The 17946-nt window shown below is 38.3% G+C and overlaps 1 protein-coding gene across 6 annotated transcripts in view; it reads left to right on the forward strand.

Annotated features, from left to right (window-relative positions):
* Positions 1-17725, forward strand: part of EVC2 (EvC ciliary complex subunit 2) — an 80101-nt gene extending 62376 nt beyond the window's left edge. For 5 of the 6 annotated variants that reach the window (XM_055719491.1, XM_055719585.1, XM_055719550.1 and 2 more), the window contains 6 exons: positions 2930-3157; positions 5416-5627; positions 7095-7182; positions 14640-14833; positions 15739-15840; positions 16307-17725. In XM_055719491.1, the coding sequence (XP_055575466.1) occupies positions 2930-3157; positions 5416-5627; positions 7095-7182; positions 14640-14833; positions 15739-15840; positions 16307-16574 (1092 nt within the window). In that variant the 3' untranslated portion in view covers positions 16575-17725. The other variant, XM_055719796.1, reaches the window with a different exon arrangement.
* The last annotated feature ends 221 nt before the right edge of the window (positions 17726-17946 follow it).

A 17946-nucleotide genomic window follows, 5' to 3' on the forward strand; every position in this document is an offset into this window, starting at 1 on the left:
TTGCTTTTGAGAACATGGTCTTGTGTCACAGTGATAAGTAGTATAGCAATTAATTCAGCATGCCTTTCAGAACAAAAGCTTGAGTCTTATTTGAGAATTAGTCTTGTGCACAGGATTCTGAAGAAAGATATTTTTTTAATTATTATTTTTGTTTAAAATATTTGCCTTGGCACCGAGGTGTGGAATTGTCTTGCATCTAGGCTTTAGTCTTATGTCACTGGCTCATACGAATATCTTGAAGTAACACTTCGGATTTTGAAAATAAATTTGCTTTGAAAAGATAAATAAACCAAAACATACCAACAAAGTCCCCCAAAAAACTGAGTTAGCAGGTGGGCTTGGCTGTCTTGTGCAATCTGTATCAAAGTTGTGACTTGCAGGATGTTCTGTGGAAGTTTTTATCTTTGATTTCCAGTCAGTGCTGCTAGTGTACAGAGTACACCTTTGAATTCTTGTGAACTACTGGACTGTGAGTTTAAATGAGAGATGCTAAAAAGCAAATGTAATGAAAAGGAGAGAGAAAGAGAGAAGAATAAAACCCAAAGAGGGAGGGAAAAAAAAAACCCACACAAAAAACCCCAAGTGATGTGCAGTATGGTTGCTCACCACCTGATGATGAATTCCCAGCCAGTCCCGGAGCAGCGATCAGAAGGCCCCACTCAGCTTCTCCCGGTTTATGTACTGAGTATGGACTACCCTTTGGCTAGTTCAGGTCAGCTGCCCTGGCTCTGCTCCCTCTCAGACTCTTGTGCACCTGCTCACTGGCAGAGCATGGGAAACAGAAAGGTCCTTGACTGAGAGTAAGCACTACTTAGCAACACCTAAAACACCAGTGTGTACCAACATTATTCTCATACTAAATCTAAAACACAGCACTGTACCAGCTACTGAGAAGAAAATTAACTGTGTCCCTGCTGAAAAGAGGACAGACTTCCAGAGAAAATTCATGGGCATGATGTTATGTATTTATCATCTTAGGGATCTAAAAATTTGATGGAAGTCTCCTTAAATGCTGCTTTAAAGCTAATATGAATAGAGTCAATAATATGTAATTCTGATTAGCATGAATAGAAAGTTAATAAAGCTTTAATGTCTTGGCTGCATACCATCTCTGTTTCTGCAAAGGTATTCTGAGGGGCAGAATCAGGTCTTGTGCCCACGGGTAAATCATGCAGTATCTAAAGATTACAGTTCATCTTTACACCGTTGTATTCCCACTTCCAGGGCAAATACTATTAGTCTATACTATTCTTATTTTGTAGACTGGTAAAACTTCAGAAATAAAGACTGCATATATAAAGGTATAGCACAGGATGCCTACCATGCTAAGGTACTAACCATGCAGGTATCTCGATTACATAGGGATGTTCATCTCTACCTGCTCTTTAAGAGAGAGGCCAAACTTTTCCATAGAATGCAAATATGAGTACCTACTCTCAGGTGCCACAGTGATAGTGAACTTAACCAAAACTTACTTAAAAGTTTTTGAGGTGCTTCCTTTGGTGGCTGAGGTTCTTGCATTCTGTCAGGCAGTAGTTACTTGAGCATTGCTGTTAAAATACATAACACTGGAAACTTCTGGAAATGCTGATTTCTGAAAACTTTTTTTCTTTGGTAGGCTGTGAAATCTATCAGATTATGTTTCTTAGAACCAAAAGATAATTTAGAGGTGGAGTGAGGGAAAACCCTGCACTGTGATAGCCTGCACTGTACAGACGGGCTGTTTCTGTGCTTAGCTTTATTCTAAATCCAGTGTGCAGGGCAGCAGTTGGTATCAACACCAGGTTAGTGGAGTTGGAGCTCTCATAGTTGCATGCGCTTTTTCTCTCTCCTTACAATCCAGCTTTTGGGCCTGTGTGGATAATACAGGGAGACAATAAAACCAAACTGATATTTACTGTCTTTGAGGATTCAGCTATCCAAATGTTAGATATGCGGTGTAGCCATCAATGTCTGACCTGGACATCAGCACTTACACATCAGTGAAGCACATTTTTTAGGATATGAAATGTACAGAGAAGTATCTTTTTTTTTTTTTTCTTCTCTTTGGCTATAAAGGGAGCTTAGAGTGACAAGCTCAGATGGAAGCATCTAAAGAGCATAATTGCAGCTGGCTACTACCCACATTGTCTTGCAGAAAAATGGTTACAGTGGCAATATCACTGGCTGTGACAGTCAGTGGTATAGCATTGAGAGCTTATCAATCACATTGCATTTGATTGTGTGTCTGTACGTGCCATGCTTGCCTTTCACCCTTTGGTTAAGTTTCAGTGTGTGTCGTATCAGATGTGTGGCAGCAACATAGTTACCGAGTTAAATGATTTTATTTTCATCCTGTTTGATGTCCACTCCATCCAGTTTTAATCTTGTTTGAAATCCATTACCAGTAGACTCCTGATTTACAGTCTAACTTTGTTTTATATAAGAGGATTTTTCATTATTTGTTTAAGGAATCATAGGTTGAATTTCATTGGTCAATATTAACTGACACTTGCGAATTTGAAACTAAATACAGGCTTTCTATAAGTTTTGTATTTTTGTTAAACAGAAAGATGTATTTTATCTTCCCATTTAACAATTAAATAGGTAAGCAAAGGTTTATTTGTATTTTTAATTTTTATTTATTAGAAATTATATGGACTCTCTATTTTAGGTTAGTATTTAATATTGAAGTTATGATTACCCTAAAACAAAGCCTAAGCTCTTTGAAATATCCGACCTTACTGCTTTTTTTTTTTTTATCACTTAAACACAGGAAAAGTTTGGAATTTAATGTTAAAAGCACTTTTAAAAGAATGTATTGTATTATAAGATAACAGCATTGATATCTTTGCTGCTTTAATCCTGCTTGTTAGAGTAGTAAAATCACGAGCGTGCCTGTAAGGTTTTCTCTTAATATTTTTATGTCTTGTGTTTTGGTATTTTTTAGATTAAGTACGAGTTGTTGCTTGAGAAAGAGTGTCAGCTGCGCAACCTGGAAGATAAACTTGGAGAGTATATTGCTTCTTTAACCTTTCAAAAGACTGTGAAAAAATCTAAAATGTCGGAGCTATGTACTGCTATCATAAGTGTACAAGCTTTGCTCTTTGAACAACTGAGCACATCAAAAACCCTGTCAAAACTGGAATGTATTCAGATTTTCGAAGCCCATAATACTGTAAGTAATGAAGTTGTGAAAAGGAAGAATTCTTCTTAGGAGACAGCAGCTATCAAAGTAGGTTATTTGGCTTTGATTTAGTGGTGCAAGTTTGCAGCTCTTGGTGGTCCAGCCTTTAATTTCTGTGATTATGTGCACTTTAATGTGCTCAGTAAAAGAAAAAAAAAAAAAAAGAAGGAAAAGATTAGAGCCAGGGAAGATTGTGTTGTAGCAGTTGTAGTAGTAGTAGCAGTAGTAGTTATTTTTATTATCCAGAGATCTGGAGTCAGAGCAGCATTTTGGTGACAAATCAATATTAAAAGTTTATAGATTGCTAGGAAGACAGTTGGGATGTGATTGTGAGTCTTGATTGGGATAGGGTGTTAATTGTCATGACTGTGATAAAAAATTGTTCATGTTATAGTGCTATCCCTATCCATATGGTAGAATCCATAACCGCATGATATGCTTCAAACATCAAGTTGTCAAAGATTATAATATATACAGTCTCCTACCTATCTCACTCCAAGCACAGTGATGCAGTTTAAATAGTAGAAACTTTGGAAAGGGCTCTTCCCTTCATCATATTTGTTACATACTTGATACGTGCCAGTTTTCTAATCCTTTTTTAATACTTCAGTGCTCTGTATTCATAAGGATTTTTTTTTTTTTTACATCTGCTATTTGCAACCATCGAAGTGAGGCTTGGGAGAGCACTGGAGTAGAACAAACAAAATGGGTTTTTAAGAGCAAACCCTCTTTGCCAGAGGGCATCATTAGACATCTATTGCTGTGAAAACTCCTGGTTAAATTTTAATACTGTCATCTCTACAGAATTTCTCTTAGAATGGCAGTTAAATGCTTATATCTTCCATTTTAGCTTAAATTTGTATTAAATCTGTAGGAAATAGTGAAAGTTGTACGTAGACAGATTATTAGAAATAATTTAATCTGGAATTACTGCCTTTTATGCAGTAAATGTAAGAGGGTTCTTTGAAGAGATTGATTTTAGCTTCTGTGTCCTTGAACAGATGAAGGAAAAGGACTGAAGGAGAGGCAGAAGAGAGACCTAGAGTAGCTAACACTGGATATCACATATCCAATGTGCAAGAATTGAGTTCAGCCCTATTTCTTGTGGAAAAAATATTTTAGTCATTTTTTAAAGTGCCGGTTAGGCTTGGTTTACAGGGACTGCTTCCTGGTGATCAAATGTCTCTCTCTTGCTGGGTTTTTGTCCAACTCCTTTGTCCCACTAGCTGGCAAATTTTAATACTTGTTACTTTAAAACAAATATATCAGAATACACAGGATTTGCTAATGCTGAGGACATCAGTGATAGATTTTCCATAAGTGAAATAGACACATCTAGGTATATGTGAATTTGCTTCAGCCCCTTAGAGATAACAAATTAATACTCAGTTTTGGTGTTAGGAGAGTGGATCCAAGCTCCAATGTCAAATATTGGTGACCAGGGAGCAGACACTTACTCCACACACTCAGGGAGAGACACCATATTCCAGTGAATCTGTAGTCTGAATACAGCTGATGAGGTGGAGGAATAGATAAAATTCAGTATTTTCTCCAAGGTACAAGTTGAGAAGTAGTGCACTGAGATATTAAGTAACTTGGAGCTTGAGGTCAGACAACAACATTGGAAAACTGGAATATGAAGCCTTCCTTCATAGGAAGGCTTGTTTAGTTTGACTTTTTGACCCAGGAGAGATCTTTTGGCATTGAAAGATAAAGTCCACTTAAGATTTTGGAGGTTAACCCTTTGATTTTTAGAGCATTGTATTTTAACCCTGATTCTATCACTCTAAATGTGAATTATTTTCTTTTAACTTCAAACCTCTTTGATATTAGCTGTTGATTCATCGTAACTAAAACTAGTCAGTCTGAATTTCTCAAGCTGCTTCAGTGGCTTTATGCAGCTTACAGGTGAATTCTAATGGTGCCATTCTTTTGTTTGGATCTCAGCCATGCTGGTAGTGTGCTTTCTAGATGCCCTCTACAGTGGAAAGTTTGAGAGAGCATCGACCCTTAACACAATGAAAATTGACTCATATCTTTCAGCATTGTTCTGATATTCATAGTGTGCAAGTCATGTTTACTGAAGCCATGCAATGGATTGGAATTGTAATGACTGCATGTGGCTGGATAGAATTAGAAATAAACTAATATCAGAAAATCTGATACCATCTTTTTTCTTCACTCCATATTAAATTTGCTATTCCAAGTTAAATTATGACTTTTTATCATTGTGTGTTTTCAACCTCTAGGAGATTGAAGAACTTGACAGGAAACTGGAGTATGAGATGTTGCATAAGGAGTCAGCTCAGCAGCAGCATCTAATGAGTAGGCAGAGGTGGACTCCAGATGAATTGGGACCTTCACGTGAAGCTCTGGAAATGAATGCAGACAGACAAGTGACAGTTCTGCTAAGACAGGCCATGAATAAATGTAGACAATTTATAAATCTGCACCAGCAAAGGTAAGTTCTTTGGTCTCAGGTTTTACTAAGTTACTGTAGTTGTTATAGACCATAAGATACCACAGACGAACAAACAGCAGGCTAAATGTTCTGCGGTGTTGTGGAGGGGCTGTACATCTATGTATGAACAGTGCATTTTTGTGGTGTGGCCCAGAGCATAACTGAGGGTTCTTGGGAATATTGAAATAAGAAATGTGAAATAATAATAACTTAGTTACATATAGATCATGATGTGTTGCATGCCAAGCACCATTTCTTGATGGGGACAGTGGAAAATAACAATACTTCTTAGCAGCAAGGAGGAAGATAATTTTCATCCTGTTCCTTTGTCTCCCAAGAAGATAGGTAGGGACTTCAGTGAAATGTGATCTGCTGTGATCAGAGGAAGTAGCTGAGACAATTTAAATTGAGTTTCTGTCTCCACTGACACGCTGTAGACTGAATCCCCTGTCATGCAATCATTTTTGATGGGATATGTTCTTCAGAGACAGGCTCAATTTCACTTTTCCCTGGCCAGTTTTTAAGTAAAGATATCAGTGACAAAAAAAAAAAAAAAACAACAACCCAAAAACAAAAAAACCCCAGCCCAAACAAACAACAGCAACAACAAAACCTCTTGGGAGGTATATAGAAATATCTGTCTTGTCATGAAGGTTGCCTAGCAAAAATGGGTGATAATTTGCAAAACTGAAATATTGTATTACATTCATTAGGGTTACAGGAGTTAGAAATCACATTTCCATGTGTAATACTGCACAGTATTAAAAGCCTACTGCTTCTCAAGGTTCATGTAAAATCCTGAGGAGGTGCTTTCCATTACCAAGAGGGTGTTCTGTGAAACAACTGACATATCAGAAATGGCTTTGAGTGAGTTATTGCACTCTTAAGTCTGGTTTAATTCTGAAAGGGCTGGAGTGTTACTTGATGTGGATAAATGACTCTCCTGCTGCAGCAGTAAAGAGTCACTAGAAGAGCAGCTACATTACTGACTTGTGGATATTGCTGTAGAGATCAGTGAAACCTTCAAAGTAACTAGTCTTTACTAATTTACCTGAAAGGTTAATGGAAGAAACAAGTTTTGTACTTTTCCCAAATGATTTGACCAGAAACAAAAAAAACTGTTTACTGTTAAATTCCACCAACAGGAAGATCCACAACTTGCCATAAAGTGTGGTGATGAAATTTGAAGAAGCGGGATGGGGGCAGGTTGAATTACGTTACTTTGGAGCAGTTCTAGATTTTGAACTGTGTGCAAGAGCATAGCCTTAAATTCTGCTGTGACATTTGTTCGATTTGTGGTTCAGGGAAGAAGGGAGGAGAAGCTGACTTATTTTAGAAGTTATGCTGCTCACCCAACTTTGCTGACAGAAAGATACGCTTCCTGAATGGATGACTTTCAGATATTTTTTCCTATAATACAGTCATTGCACCTGGGAAGATTTCAGTGTTAATTCTCTTTCACTTCAGATTGAGAGATGAGCAATGGAATTGCGTAGTGCTTGAAGATTTCCTGGAAAATACAGAAATGGATGCATTTTTGGCACTTTATAGTCAGGTAAGCATGAAATTGAACAAAGCTTCCAAGTTTAAATTACAGCTGTATCTGAAGGTCAGCTTTTCTTCTTTTTTGGGAATGTTACAGATGTATGTGGAGTGCCTATCTGCTAATAGTTGTTACCAGTTCTGGTGTTTGCAGCCTGCATTATCATTCACTTCAGTTAATTCTGACCTACTTTCAGCCTTTTGTATTTTATTGAGTTATACTTCTTTTTGTTCATTTACAGATCTTTTCAGGGGGTTTTCCTGTTGTGTTTCATTCTGTGGAGATCTAAACTGCCTGAGTTTCTGGTTTACAGACAGATTTACAGTCTGATTTTCATATAATGAGGCAAGGGTTTTGTTTAGATTTTAATCAGTGATAGGAATGATTTGCATTGATTGTGTTACAAAGCTAAATGATAGAAGGACTACTAGTTAATTTTTTTAGTGTCATTACTCATATTGTTTTGGAAAAGAGCATCACCTCTTCAAGTGCCTGTCAGTCCAAGAGGCATTAAAAATGGATTGTTGCTGTCCCCGAGTTTTATCTGCAGGCCTTGGCTGAGATATGTAGCTAGTGTCAGAAAAAAGACATGGTGTTGCAGCTTTTTGCATCCAAGTATCTTGCCTCTCAGGGACAAGGGTGTCACAGTCATGCGTATCATCATTTGAGAGCTTTGGAGGCCAGCAAGCCAAGGAGGGACTGCTTAGACTAAGGGTCACTTAGCTTGTTTCTGTTCAGTTTTCTGAACTCTTTATCCTCTTCTGAGTTACATGTCTATTTGAGGCCAGCTAATTTTGTGAAGAATTGGCATAAGACTCCTGTATATATCTGTTAGGAGATACACTTGGAAGATAGCACATTTTCAGTTCCTTACTCTGTTGTGGGTCAGGAATTTGCATCAAGATCTCCCACTCACAGGAGCACGATAATCACAATCACTTCAGTCTCTGCCTTTCATGGGGACACTCAGGCTCCATTCAGAGCAGAGTCCTTCCATGAACCTTGCTGGAAGAGACTTCTGAATATCTGGCAGCTAGGTGGCTAAGGTGCTGTCCTGGAATGGAAGATCTCACTTTGAACTAACAGATTAAATTAGACAGAGTGGGAATTCAATCCTTGCTTTAACACTTTCCAAGAGCATCCTGCCCTCTGGGCATAAAGATCAAAAACTTGTTCTGGTGTGTCTTGCAGAGTGTAACACTGGAAGATGCTTGCTGAGGAGGTCGTGACGAGTATTATCAGCCTTCCAGTTTTAAATCCGAGCTATGTGTTCCTTTAGAGTTTGGAGGGTTTTTTATTAGTAGTGTTATTATTTTCTTCTTAGATTTCGCCCTGGCTTCCTGTTGCAACTGTTGGGGTTTTTTTCCGAACTGGCTTGGCTACCCTATTGGCCTTGACAGTTTGGGGTATTGTAAGTGGATGTGGCTGTCAGGAGCTGCTGAATTCTGTTTCAGCTTTCAGTTCCTTCTCAATGTTTTCTGCTCCCATGACCTACTGCACATACAGCTGCTAATATTTTATTGGGACTTCACAGAAATACCATTCTGCTGATACTGCTAAAAATTTCTGCTGCAGGCCTTTGTAGGGTGCTTATGATACAAATATTCACATGATGGTGAGTCTTAATCTGATTATTTCTTTAAACTTTATACATATTCACTTGTGCTTCTTTAAAATAACTTGCATAATGCTGACAAAGTAATTGGCCACTATTTTTAGTTATTTGTTCAGTTGTGTAACGGTGATGTGGGCAGTGACAGCTATAATGCTTTTCAGAGGCAATATTAAATTTGACGTTTTATTTCCCATTTGTAGTTGCAGTTTGTCTAATAGCTCAAGATTTCAGAACACTTTACTAGGAGACAAGATGGTCTTTTGGCCTGTTCAGTGTTCCCCCCGACTCATTTTTTTTATTTTATTTTATTATTTTTTTTTTTCAAAACAGGTAAGGAAGTAACAGAATTGCGTGAATATTTTGCTGAAACATACAGTGCTTCAGATACATGCTGAGTATGATAAATGTAAGATAATTCTTAGATAAATTCAACATCAGTGGAAATAAATAGATACAAAAATGGGAAATGCTTTGAAAGATCCTTTGGGCTTTGCTGATTTTTCCCTGTACTACTGTGGTTTAAGTCATTGGTCTTGGTAGGCAATAGTCTTGTGAATTCTTTTTATATAGTTGTTTGTGTGGGTTTTTTTTTAAATAGTTCATTACATATATTTATCTGACAAAATATGCTACATCCACAAATGCTGGTCATTCTAGAATCATGGAATTGTTTAGGTTGGAAAAGACCTTTAAGATCATAAAATCCAGCTGTAAACCTAACATGGCCAAGTCCACCATTAAAGCATGTCCCTAAGCACCACATCTACATGTCTTAGCTGCAGGGATGGTGACTCAACCATTTCCTTAAGCAGCCTGGTCCAATGCTTAACCATGCAAAAGACATTTTTCCAATCTAAACCTCCCCTGGTGCAACTTGAAGCCATTTCCACTCATCCTGTCACCTGTCACTTGAAAGAACAGACTGACACCCACCTTGCTACAACCTCTTTTCAGGTAGTTGTAGATAACGATAAGGTCTCCCCTGAGCCTCCTTTTCTCCAGGCTAAACAACCCCAGTTCTCTCATAAAACTTGTTCTCTAGACCATTCACCAGCTTTGTTGCCCTTCTCTGGACACTCTCCAGGACCTCAATGTCTTTCTTGAAGTGAGGGGCCCACAACTAAACAGACTATTTGAGGTGCAGCGTCACTGGTGCTGAGTACAGGGTGATGATCACTTCCCATGTCCTACTGACCACGATTTCTGATACAAGCCAGGATGCTTTTGGTCACCTGGGCACGCTGCTGGCTCATGTTCAGCCAGCAATCAGCCAGCACCCCCAGGCCCTTTCCCTCCAGGCACTTTTCCAGCCGCTCTGCCCCAAGCCTGTGGGGCTGGTGTGACCCAAGGGCAGAATCGGGCACTGAGCCTTGTTGAGCCACACACAGTTGGCCTCAGACCATTGGTCCTGCCTGTCTGGATCCCTCTGCAGAGCCTCCTGCCCTCAAGCAGATCAACACTCCTGCCCAATTCGGTGTCACCTACAAACTTACTGAGGGTGCACTGCATCTCCTCGTCCATATCATTGATAAAGACATTAAATAGAACTGACCGCAGTACTGAGCCCTGGGGAACACCACTTGTGACCAGCCATCAGCTGGATGCAACTCCATTCACCACCACTCTTTGGACTTGGCCGTCCAGCCAGATTTTTACCCAGCATAGAGTCCGCCCATCTGAGCCACGAGCAGCCAGTTTCTCCAGAATGCTGTGGGAGACGGTGTCAAAGGGTTTAAGAAGGTCCAGGTAGACAACATTCACAGCCTTTCCCTCATCCGCTAAGTGGGTCATCTTGTCGTAGAAGGAGATCAGGTTCATTAAAGCAGGACCTGCCTTTCATATACCCACGCTGGCTGGGCCTGATCCCCAGGTTGTCCTACACGTGCTGCGTGATGGTGCTCAGGATGACTTGCTCCATAACGTCCCCTGGCACTGAGGTCAGGCTGACAGGCCTGTAGTTCCCTGGATCCTCCTTATGGCCCACCTTGTAGATGGGCGTCGTGTTTGCTAACCTCCAGTCTTCTGGGACCCCCTTGGGTTAGCCATGACTGTTGATAAATGGTGGAGAGTGGCTTGGTGAGCACTTCAGCCGGCTCCCTCAGTCCGCTTGGGTGGATCCCATCTGGACCCATAGGCTTTTGTGCACGTCTAAGTGGCATAGCACGTCACTAATTGGCTTTGAATTATGGCAATTTAATTGTCTTCCTTTAATGGTTTTTAAGTATCTCTGGCACAGATACATTGTGAAAGAGCTTCTGAATAACAAGATGTGTTCTGTAAGTTGAGGGGTTAAAATTATTGTTTTGCACATTACAGATGCATGCAAACAAAGTATGTCATTATTTTCACAGTACCCAGTCCTCTTACACCCCAGCAGGGGAAGAATGATCCTTGATAATTACAGATTTTGACATCTTTGAAGACAGATTTAAGAGCTTCACTTTTACCTCGCTGTACTTGAAAAACTGAACGCACTGTTCAGTGTATACTTGGGGGACTGTGCTTTAAGTTTTGTTTATAAGATCCCCTCAAGAAATAATTAATTTGTTTAAATGCGCATTAGATATACTATTGGGTTTTTTGTGTTTATATATGTTCACATGAAGTGTAACCCAGAGGTATTCTGGAACATACTTGAGATTCCATAAAACCTATACATATTTACCCTCCAGACAGACAAAACTTCTGTTCTCAGCAAGTATAATAGTATAATAACTCCAGCTATAATTCCAAACCTGCCTACTCTTATTTAAACTGTAAAGAAGTAAAGTAGTAGACGAGTAATTTATTAATATTTTAAGGCTTACAGTGTAATATGTTCCTACTTTTGTGTGTGCTTATTCTGTGAGCTGTTATGGGAATTGATTTTCGATTGGACTTAAAGGTCTTTTCCAGCCTAAGTGAATCTATGATTTTTAAATGTTTTTCCCCCCTTTTTCTTAAAACTTATAGAACATTTTATATTGCCAAGTATAAGGGAACTATAACTATTGTACTCCTGTATCTACACTCACTCTTTTCTTTAAAGAGGATTTTCCCCTTTAGACTAGTTTTCAGAACTGTGGATGCAGCCCTCTGCAGAAAACCAGATAACTTTTACTCTCCTACATTTCCTGGTTTGTCTTACATCCTTACTGAGGTGGATCTAGGTCAATAAGAGATTTGCTTGAATGATAGCGAGGTCAGGATCATGAGCCTCTGGCTGAGAAGTTACTTTTAAATAAGCTCATAGCTGTAGCCCCGGGTACACTAATTGCATTTTAGAGACAGCAGATGATGCAGGCAGACTTGTCATGTGGAAACAGCACAGTAAGCTTGAAACAACGTGGATTGAGTTAATTGGCCCTTGCATTAGCTGTTTAAATACACATTGCTCAGTCCAAATACTTAAAAGTAATTCTGCTGTTTGTAAGCTACAATTCATTTCGTTTTTATTTTGACCAAATTCAGAGAATACAAATGAGGTTATTAGTGCAAATAGCTTTTGTATCCATTTAATGGATACAAAAAGTGATTTCCTAAGCTTAGTTGTACCTTACCGTATAATACACCTGAAGAATCAAACGCATCCCACACTGGAGGGCTTTTGGTCTCACTGGTGTGACCATTTCTGTGTTTGCATGCACATTCGCTTCTCCTTTCTTCTTCTGCAAGCTGGTCTGGGTGGCTGTGCGCAGCTGAAAGTGCTGCTAGCTGCTGGTGCGTGTTCACACATCAGCACTCCCTTCGCTGTACATATGCTATAGATGCACCTGGCTGGTGGGCAGCAGGTCCGCTTTTGGTACTGTTGACAGCATGGTGGCACCTTGCAGGATTACTTAATCATGGATTCTGCTGTGTTAGAAAAGCATTAAACATTGCTTCTCAGTCCAAATCATCATGCTTGATACAGAAAGGCAAGGGTCAGAGTGGAGAAAATAACATTTTAAAGAGGAAACTATTACAGAGGAAAGCAGTACTGAAGTTTGATGTTTTGATCATCTGCATATAAATTACTGAGTTAATGTCCTGAGACCATTTAGCCAAGAAGGGCAGAATAGGTCACAGATGTGTCATTTTTATTCTCACTTAATGGTGTTTTTTATAAGTTTCTAGAATGTTTTTTAAAGACCAAGAGTGTAACACAGTCTGTATACACCTATAGAAATTAAACCTAGGTGTCTGTATTAAGATTTAAGCTTTTGTTTACTTTCTTCTCCAGAGAAGAAGCAAATAAATTCCTGCCCTAAGTAGCCTGAACAGACATCCTTTTACTGAACTTTGGTGCCCGTTTAGGGTGTAAATATTGGACTTTTTAGATACTGCATCAGTTTACTGATCTCTCATCAATCTTTGGATTTTGTCTTGTTCATTCTAGTATCTCAGTGGTTTCTATGGAATACCTATAACAACACTGAAGAGCCCAGGAAACTGGGAAGTGGCTGGTTTTCCTGCCTTTTGGAGAGGAGTGCTCTGCTTGGAGAATGGTTATAGGAAAAGGAGGTTTCTTTTTTTTGTGTCACCATCTAAATTCGGGTTAGGACTGCTTTGGGAGCGATTGCTTTGTTTGGTTTTACATCGATTTGGCAGAAAGAAATCCTTTATAGAGCATCCTTTTGGTGAAATAGCTTCTTTCAGAGAAGCTTAATACAACGATCTCCTAGGTACATTTGCTTCTCTGAAAATTTGTCATGCAAAAAAGAGGCAGAGTTCAAACATTTGCTGTGACATTTTGAATTCACTGTGGACAAAGAAATTTGCTGTCTTCTGCATGGTGGGACCTTGTGGAAATTTTATTTGACATGGGCTTTCTAGTCACCTCCCACATCAATGCCTATAGGAGGGTCTACAGAGCAGAGGAGACTCAGCTTTTGTGAGTCATCCCAAATGTTTGGCACGTCTTACCTAACTTTAGCTACCTGAGATACATGTATGGCTTGAAGAGAGTACAACAGCTTTTTTTTTATATATCCTTTGAGGTATTTAACTTGCTTTAATTTGCTCTACTCTTTTTCTTTCCATCTAGTTCTCAATATATTGTAGAATTTTCATATTTGATACGCATAAGAGATCTGCAGAAACAGCCTTGGGGACACGGTAGTTTTGACAGCAGAGCAGAAAAGAACAATGGGATTTTGGTGTTTGGAGGGAGGCAGGAAATGAGGCTTGTTGGTTGTCTAGGGAGCAACTAAAATTGAGCACTATATGAATATACTTTACCATTGACCTTTGGGCCAAAAAAGAGAGGACATTTGGGAAAAAAAAAAAACAACCCAACCCAAACCCCCCCCCCAACACTCCAAAAAAAAACCCAGATGGTTCCTGCTCCTCTTAATGTTGCAAGGTGTCCTCTGAGCTTATTACAGAATCTGGTGTTAAGAGAGGCTGGACAATGAAGTGTTCAACCATGACAACATGTAAATGTTGAAATGAGGTTTCAGAGGCTGTTTTTTTTGTCCCTAATTTTACAGACCATATCGCTTCATTGCTATCTTGTAAAGATTTCTTTAGAATAGTACAGTCCATAAATTAAACCTTAAATGCAAGAATATGGCTGCATTGTGATTTTTGACACCGAACGGCATCAAGTACATGTCCTAAGCACATACACTAAGGTCACCTGGTTGTCTAACATTTATATTGCGTATACCAGAACAAAATGGACAACTGTAGTATATATGGGCCAGTGTGGATAAAAACAGTGAACATGGGAGTATGACCACTATAACATCACTAACATGATTTTCAATAGTATTTCTTGTTTCTATAACAGATAATTCTTTAATGATAGTAGTTAAAATTCACTAACACTTTTTTATTTTAAATACTAAATTTATTCATCTCTAATAAATTTATCTACTCATTAATCTTCTAGGAGCTCCGACTGACAGGTTACTTAGCTAAACTGACAAGGGTACCAATGGGGATGTTGCACAGGGTCCTGAACTTGTTGCTGCCCTCCAGCCCACAAAGTGAGGTTCTTTCTGTACTCGATTCCATCAGTAAATATTCAGATGGTGTTGCTGAAAGTGACAATAGCGCAGATGAGTCTGGCAGCTGTAAAAAAAGGTAAGTGTGATAGTTGTTGATAGACTAAGAGGAGATTACTGCTTTACATGTATATGTATTTGCTGGACAAGTAGACTGATAATTAAAAAATCATAGGTGCATAAGTTTTTTTTCAAAACATTTGGGTAGGGTAAAAATACATTCTGAAATATCTACCTTATTTTGTGAAATCTTTAACGACAATAAATTGATTAATAAAGAGTTACTAAATGTTACAACTTCATTAATTAATGGTAATCCTATAGATTTATAAATCTTGTTCTGGTAATTTTCTTTCTGATGACTTTAATTGGAGTTTATTAAAATATTTTTCTTCCCATTTTTTTTATTTATAATATTGATAGCACACCGGATTTCAGGTGTATATAAAGGATGTCCTCCTTTCTAATAATGGAAGTTTCAACCTTGCAGATACCTGTCCTTTTGTAGTTCGTTACTAAAATCCCAAGTGACCACTGTTTTTCCCTTTACTCGCAGCGACTTGAGTAGTCTCCCAGAGGTAGTTCCAGTGGTGTAGTGTCCCAGAGCCTTCATCCTTCCAGTTTATTCCCATTAACACCAGCTGAATAGCTGTACAGCTAATACTTGAGAGGTGCTCCTGGACCCTCTCTCCCAACTCCCTGCCATGACACGGGAAGAGGAGAAAAGCAGATGTTGTGGCCCTGGGCCCTCTAGTTGTCAGGTGTGAGTAGTCAAGGAACAGGTAAGCGTCCTTGTGACCGTGCCCTGAGGTGTGATCTTAGCTGATTTAAATGGTTTGTGGCAAGGCAGCAATAATATGTGAACACTCTTACTGACTGTATTCATGGTACTAATGGCATGGTAGCTAAAATCAGAAAGGGGGAGGAAAGTGTGTATATCTGGGGATTTGCTGCTGGGAATTTTTTACTTTCCTGCTCCTTCAGGAAGAACCAAGAGTTGTGGAAAGCACTGGAGAACCAAGTAAGGCAAGATCTGATAAACAGAAGTTTGGAAAAGTTCCCTTCTCTAAACAAGAGAAAAGACAGGTAAGGAAAAGACAGGAAGAAATACATACGATTTTATTATATTTTTTTTTGTACTTCATTTCATCTCCAAAGGTTCCTCTATATCCATTAGAAATCAGAAAATATGTTCATAAATACACATTTTCTCACAGTGTTCTGCTGTTTGGTACTTGTGTTTGCTACAACATATTTACACGTAATAGGGAATAGTAGTAAATGCCTAAAAAGATTTTGCTGTACATATCCACGAAATTCAGATATTTTTCATATGCATTGGCCATCCTCCCAATGGTTATTTAGTATAAGGTTACCTTTCCTTAAGTAATTTTGTATCTCATAAATTATTGGGGATTGGGATGGAAATCTGTCTATTCAAATACAGTTTTCTTTAGCTTCCGAAGTCACTTCTGTGTCAGGATATGATATAGGAAGTTAGAATTTTTTTGCCAAAGTTCATTTTTCAATTCAATTTTTTTCATTAATGTAGCTTGGTAAAGAAGAAGCAACTTGCCATCTTGGAAAAAGCATCATTCATTCATCTTGGATGTTCACCTAAACATCCTCCTGTGAAACAGTTTGATACGTCTGTTCCCTTGAACACCGCAACTGCCAGAGCCATAGAACTGTTAGACACAGGGGAGAAGATATTTTTGTTTCGCGAGCCGAGTGATCTTTCTTTGCATAATTCTCCAAGGAAAAAGAAAAAGAACTTTCTTAATTCCAAGAAGGCTGCTCATGCAAATACAGACTTGTGAGGGCAACTTCCTTTCAAAGTATCAATTAGGGAAGAGGAAGTTATTTAAAATTCAGAAAAATAATGAGAAAGAATGAAGTGTGCAGTTTAAATAACATATGTTGCTTTAATCTCATTTGTCTGACATTGTAAATAGCTGTAATTTTAGAATGGTGCAGTTAGCAATCTGCATTGTGTGTTTTTTAATTTTTGTCAGCCTATGATGCAGTGGATGAAATATGGGTGGTTTATGATGCACATTCTGACAGGCAGGACCCAGTGTTCCTTCAGTACATTTTGCACTGATCTTACTATAGCTGTGTTTTCGTAACTTATGTAGAAAGCTTATTTATTATATAAAGTAATTACTGATTTACTATTCTTGTATTTATATGTTCTTGTAATAAGCTGTGGTATAGCAGATAACATGAAGAGATGAAGTGGGTGACCCACAAATCCTCTGTTCTCTGATTTTCTGTTCTAGCTAATGTACTGTTTAATGTTGCATTCTTAAAATGTTACTTCTGTAGTCTGTGTTCTACAGTGGTAGCTGGTAGTCCAGATCTTCAGCATATACATATGTACTTAGCCATACATCCTGGAGCAAAATCAGCTTTTTGCTATTTCCTCTAAACTTATTTCAGCTGAACTATGAATGTGGCTACAGTTCAAATCTGCGTTAAATATTTGCAACCTGTTGTTGCAGTCTTTTCCTTGCTGAACCAATATCATCACACTTGCTCAGTAGAAAAGGAAAAAATTTAAATGGGCATGTAATACTTTCAAAAGCTTTTTTGATTGCAGTGCTGCAAACTGTCACAATTTTATGTGGATATTTTTTAAGTCTTATTCCTGGATTTCTCTAAATTGATTAGAATATAATTTTACATTTCAAAAAGAGTTAATTCTTAAACCTTTCTAGTTGACAGAAAGAAACCTGTAAGTATGAACCCTAAAAATAGGAACAGGATAAGGCTAATTAAAATAAACACATATATTTGTTAATATTTTGTGATATTCAAACCTGGTTTTAGGTTCTTTGAACCGTATTTGAATGCTATGCTCTGAAGGTATTGTGTTCATATATTTTGCAGTTTTTCACGTATGGAGTTTCTGTGTCTTTGTATTAATAGAGTGCCAGTTTCATTTTGAAAATTAAAATGTTACAGTGTATATGTGTCTGCAGTTGGCATCTATTCCAAGTGGAAAAAAACATATTTTTTTTTCCCCGCTACTCTAGACAAGTTTAAATATTCATCCCACAGTAAACAACAATTAGTGTTTCATATTGCTATTAGCATTAGAAAATGCATGCAGTAATTAGCCTGATAATCCTAATTAGTTTTTGATTGCATTCTTCAGTCTTTTCACAAAGTCATCGCTCTCACAGAAAG

This window comes from Falco cherrug, chromosome 1, assembly GCF_023634085.1.
Source record: "Falco cherrug isolate bFalChe1 chromosome 1, bFalChe1.pri, whole genome shotgun sequence".
NCBI lineage: Eukaryota > Metazoa > Chordata > Aves > Falconiformes > Falconidae > Falco > Falco cherrug.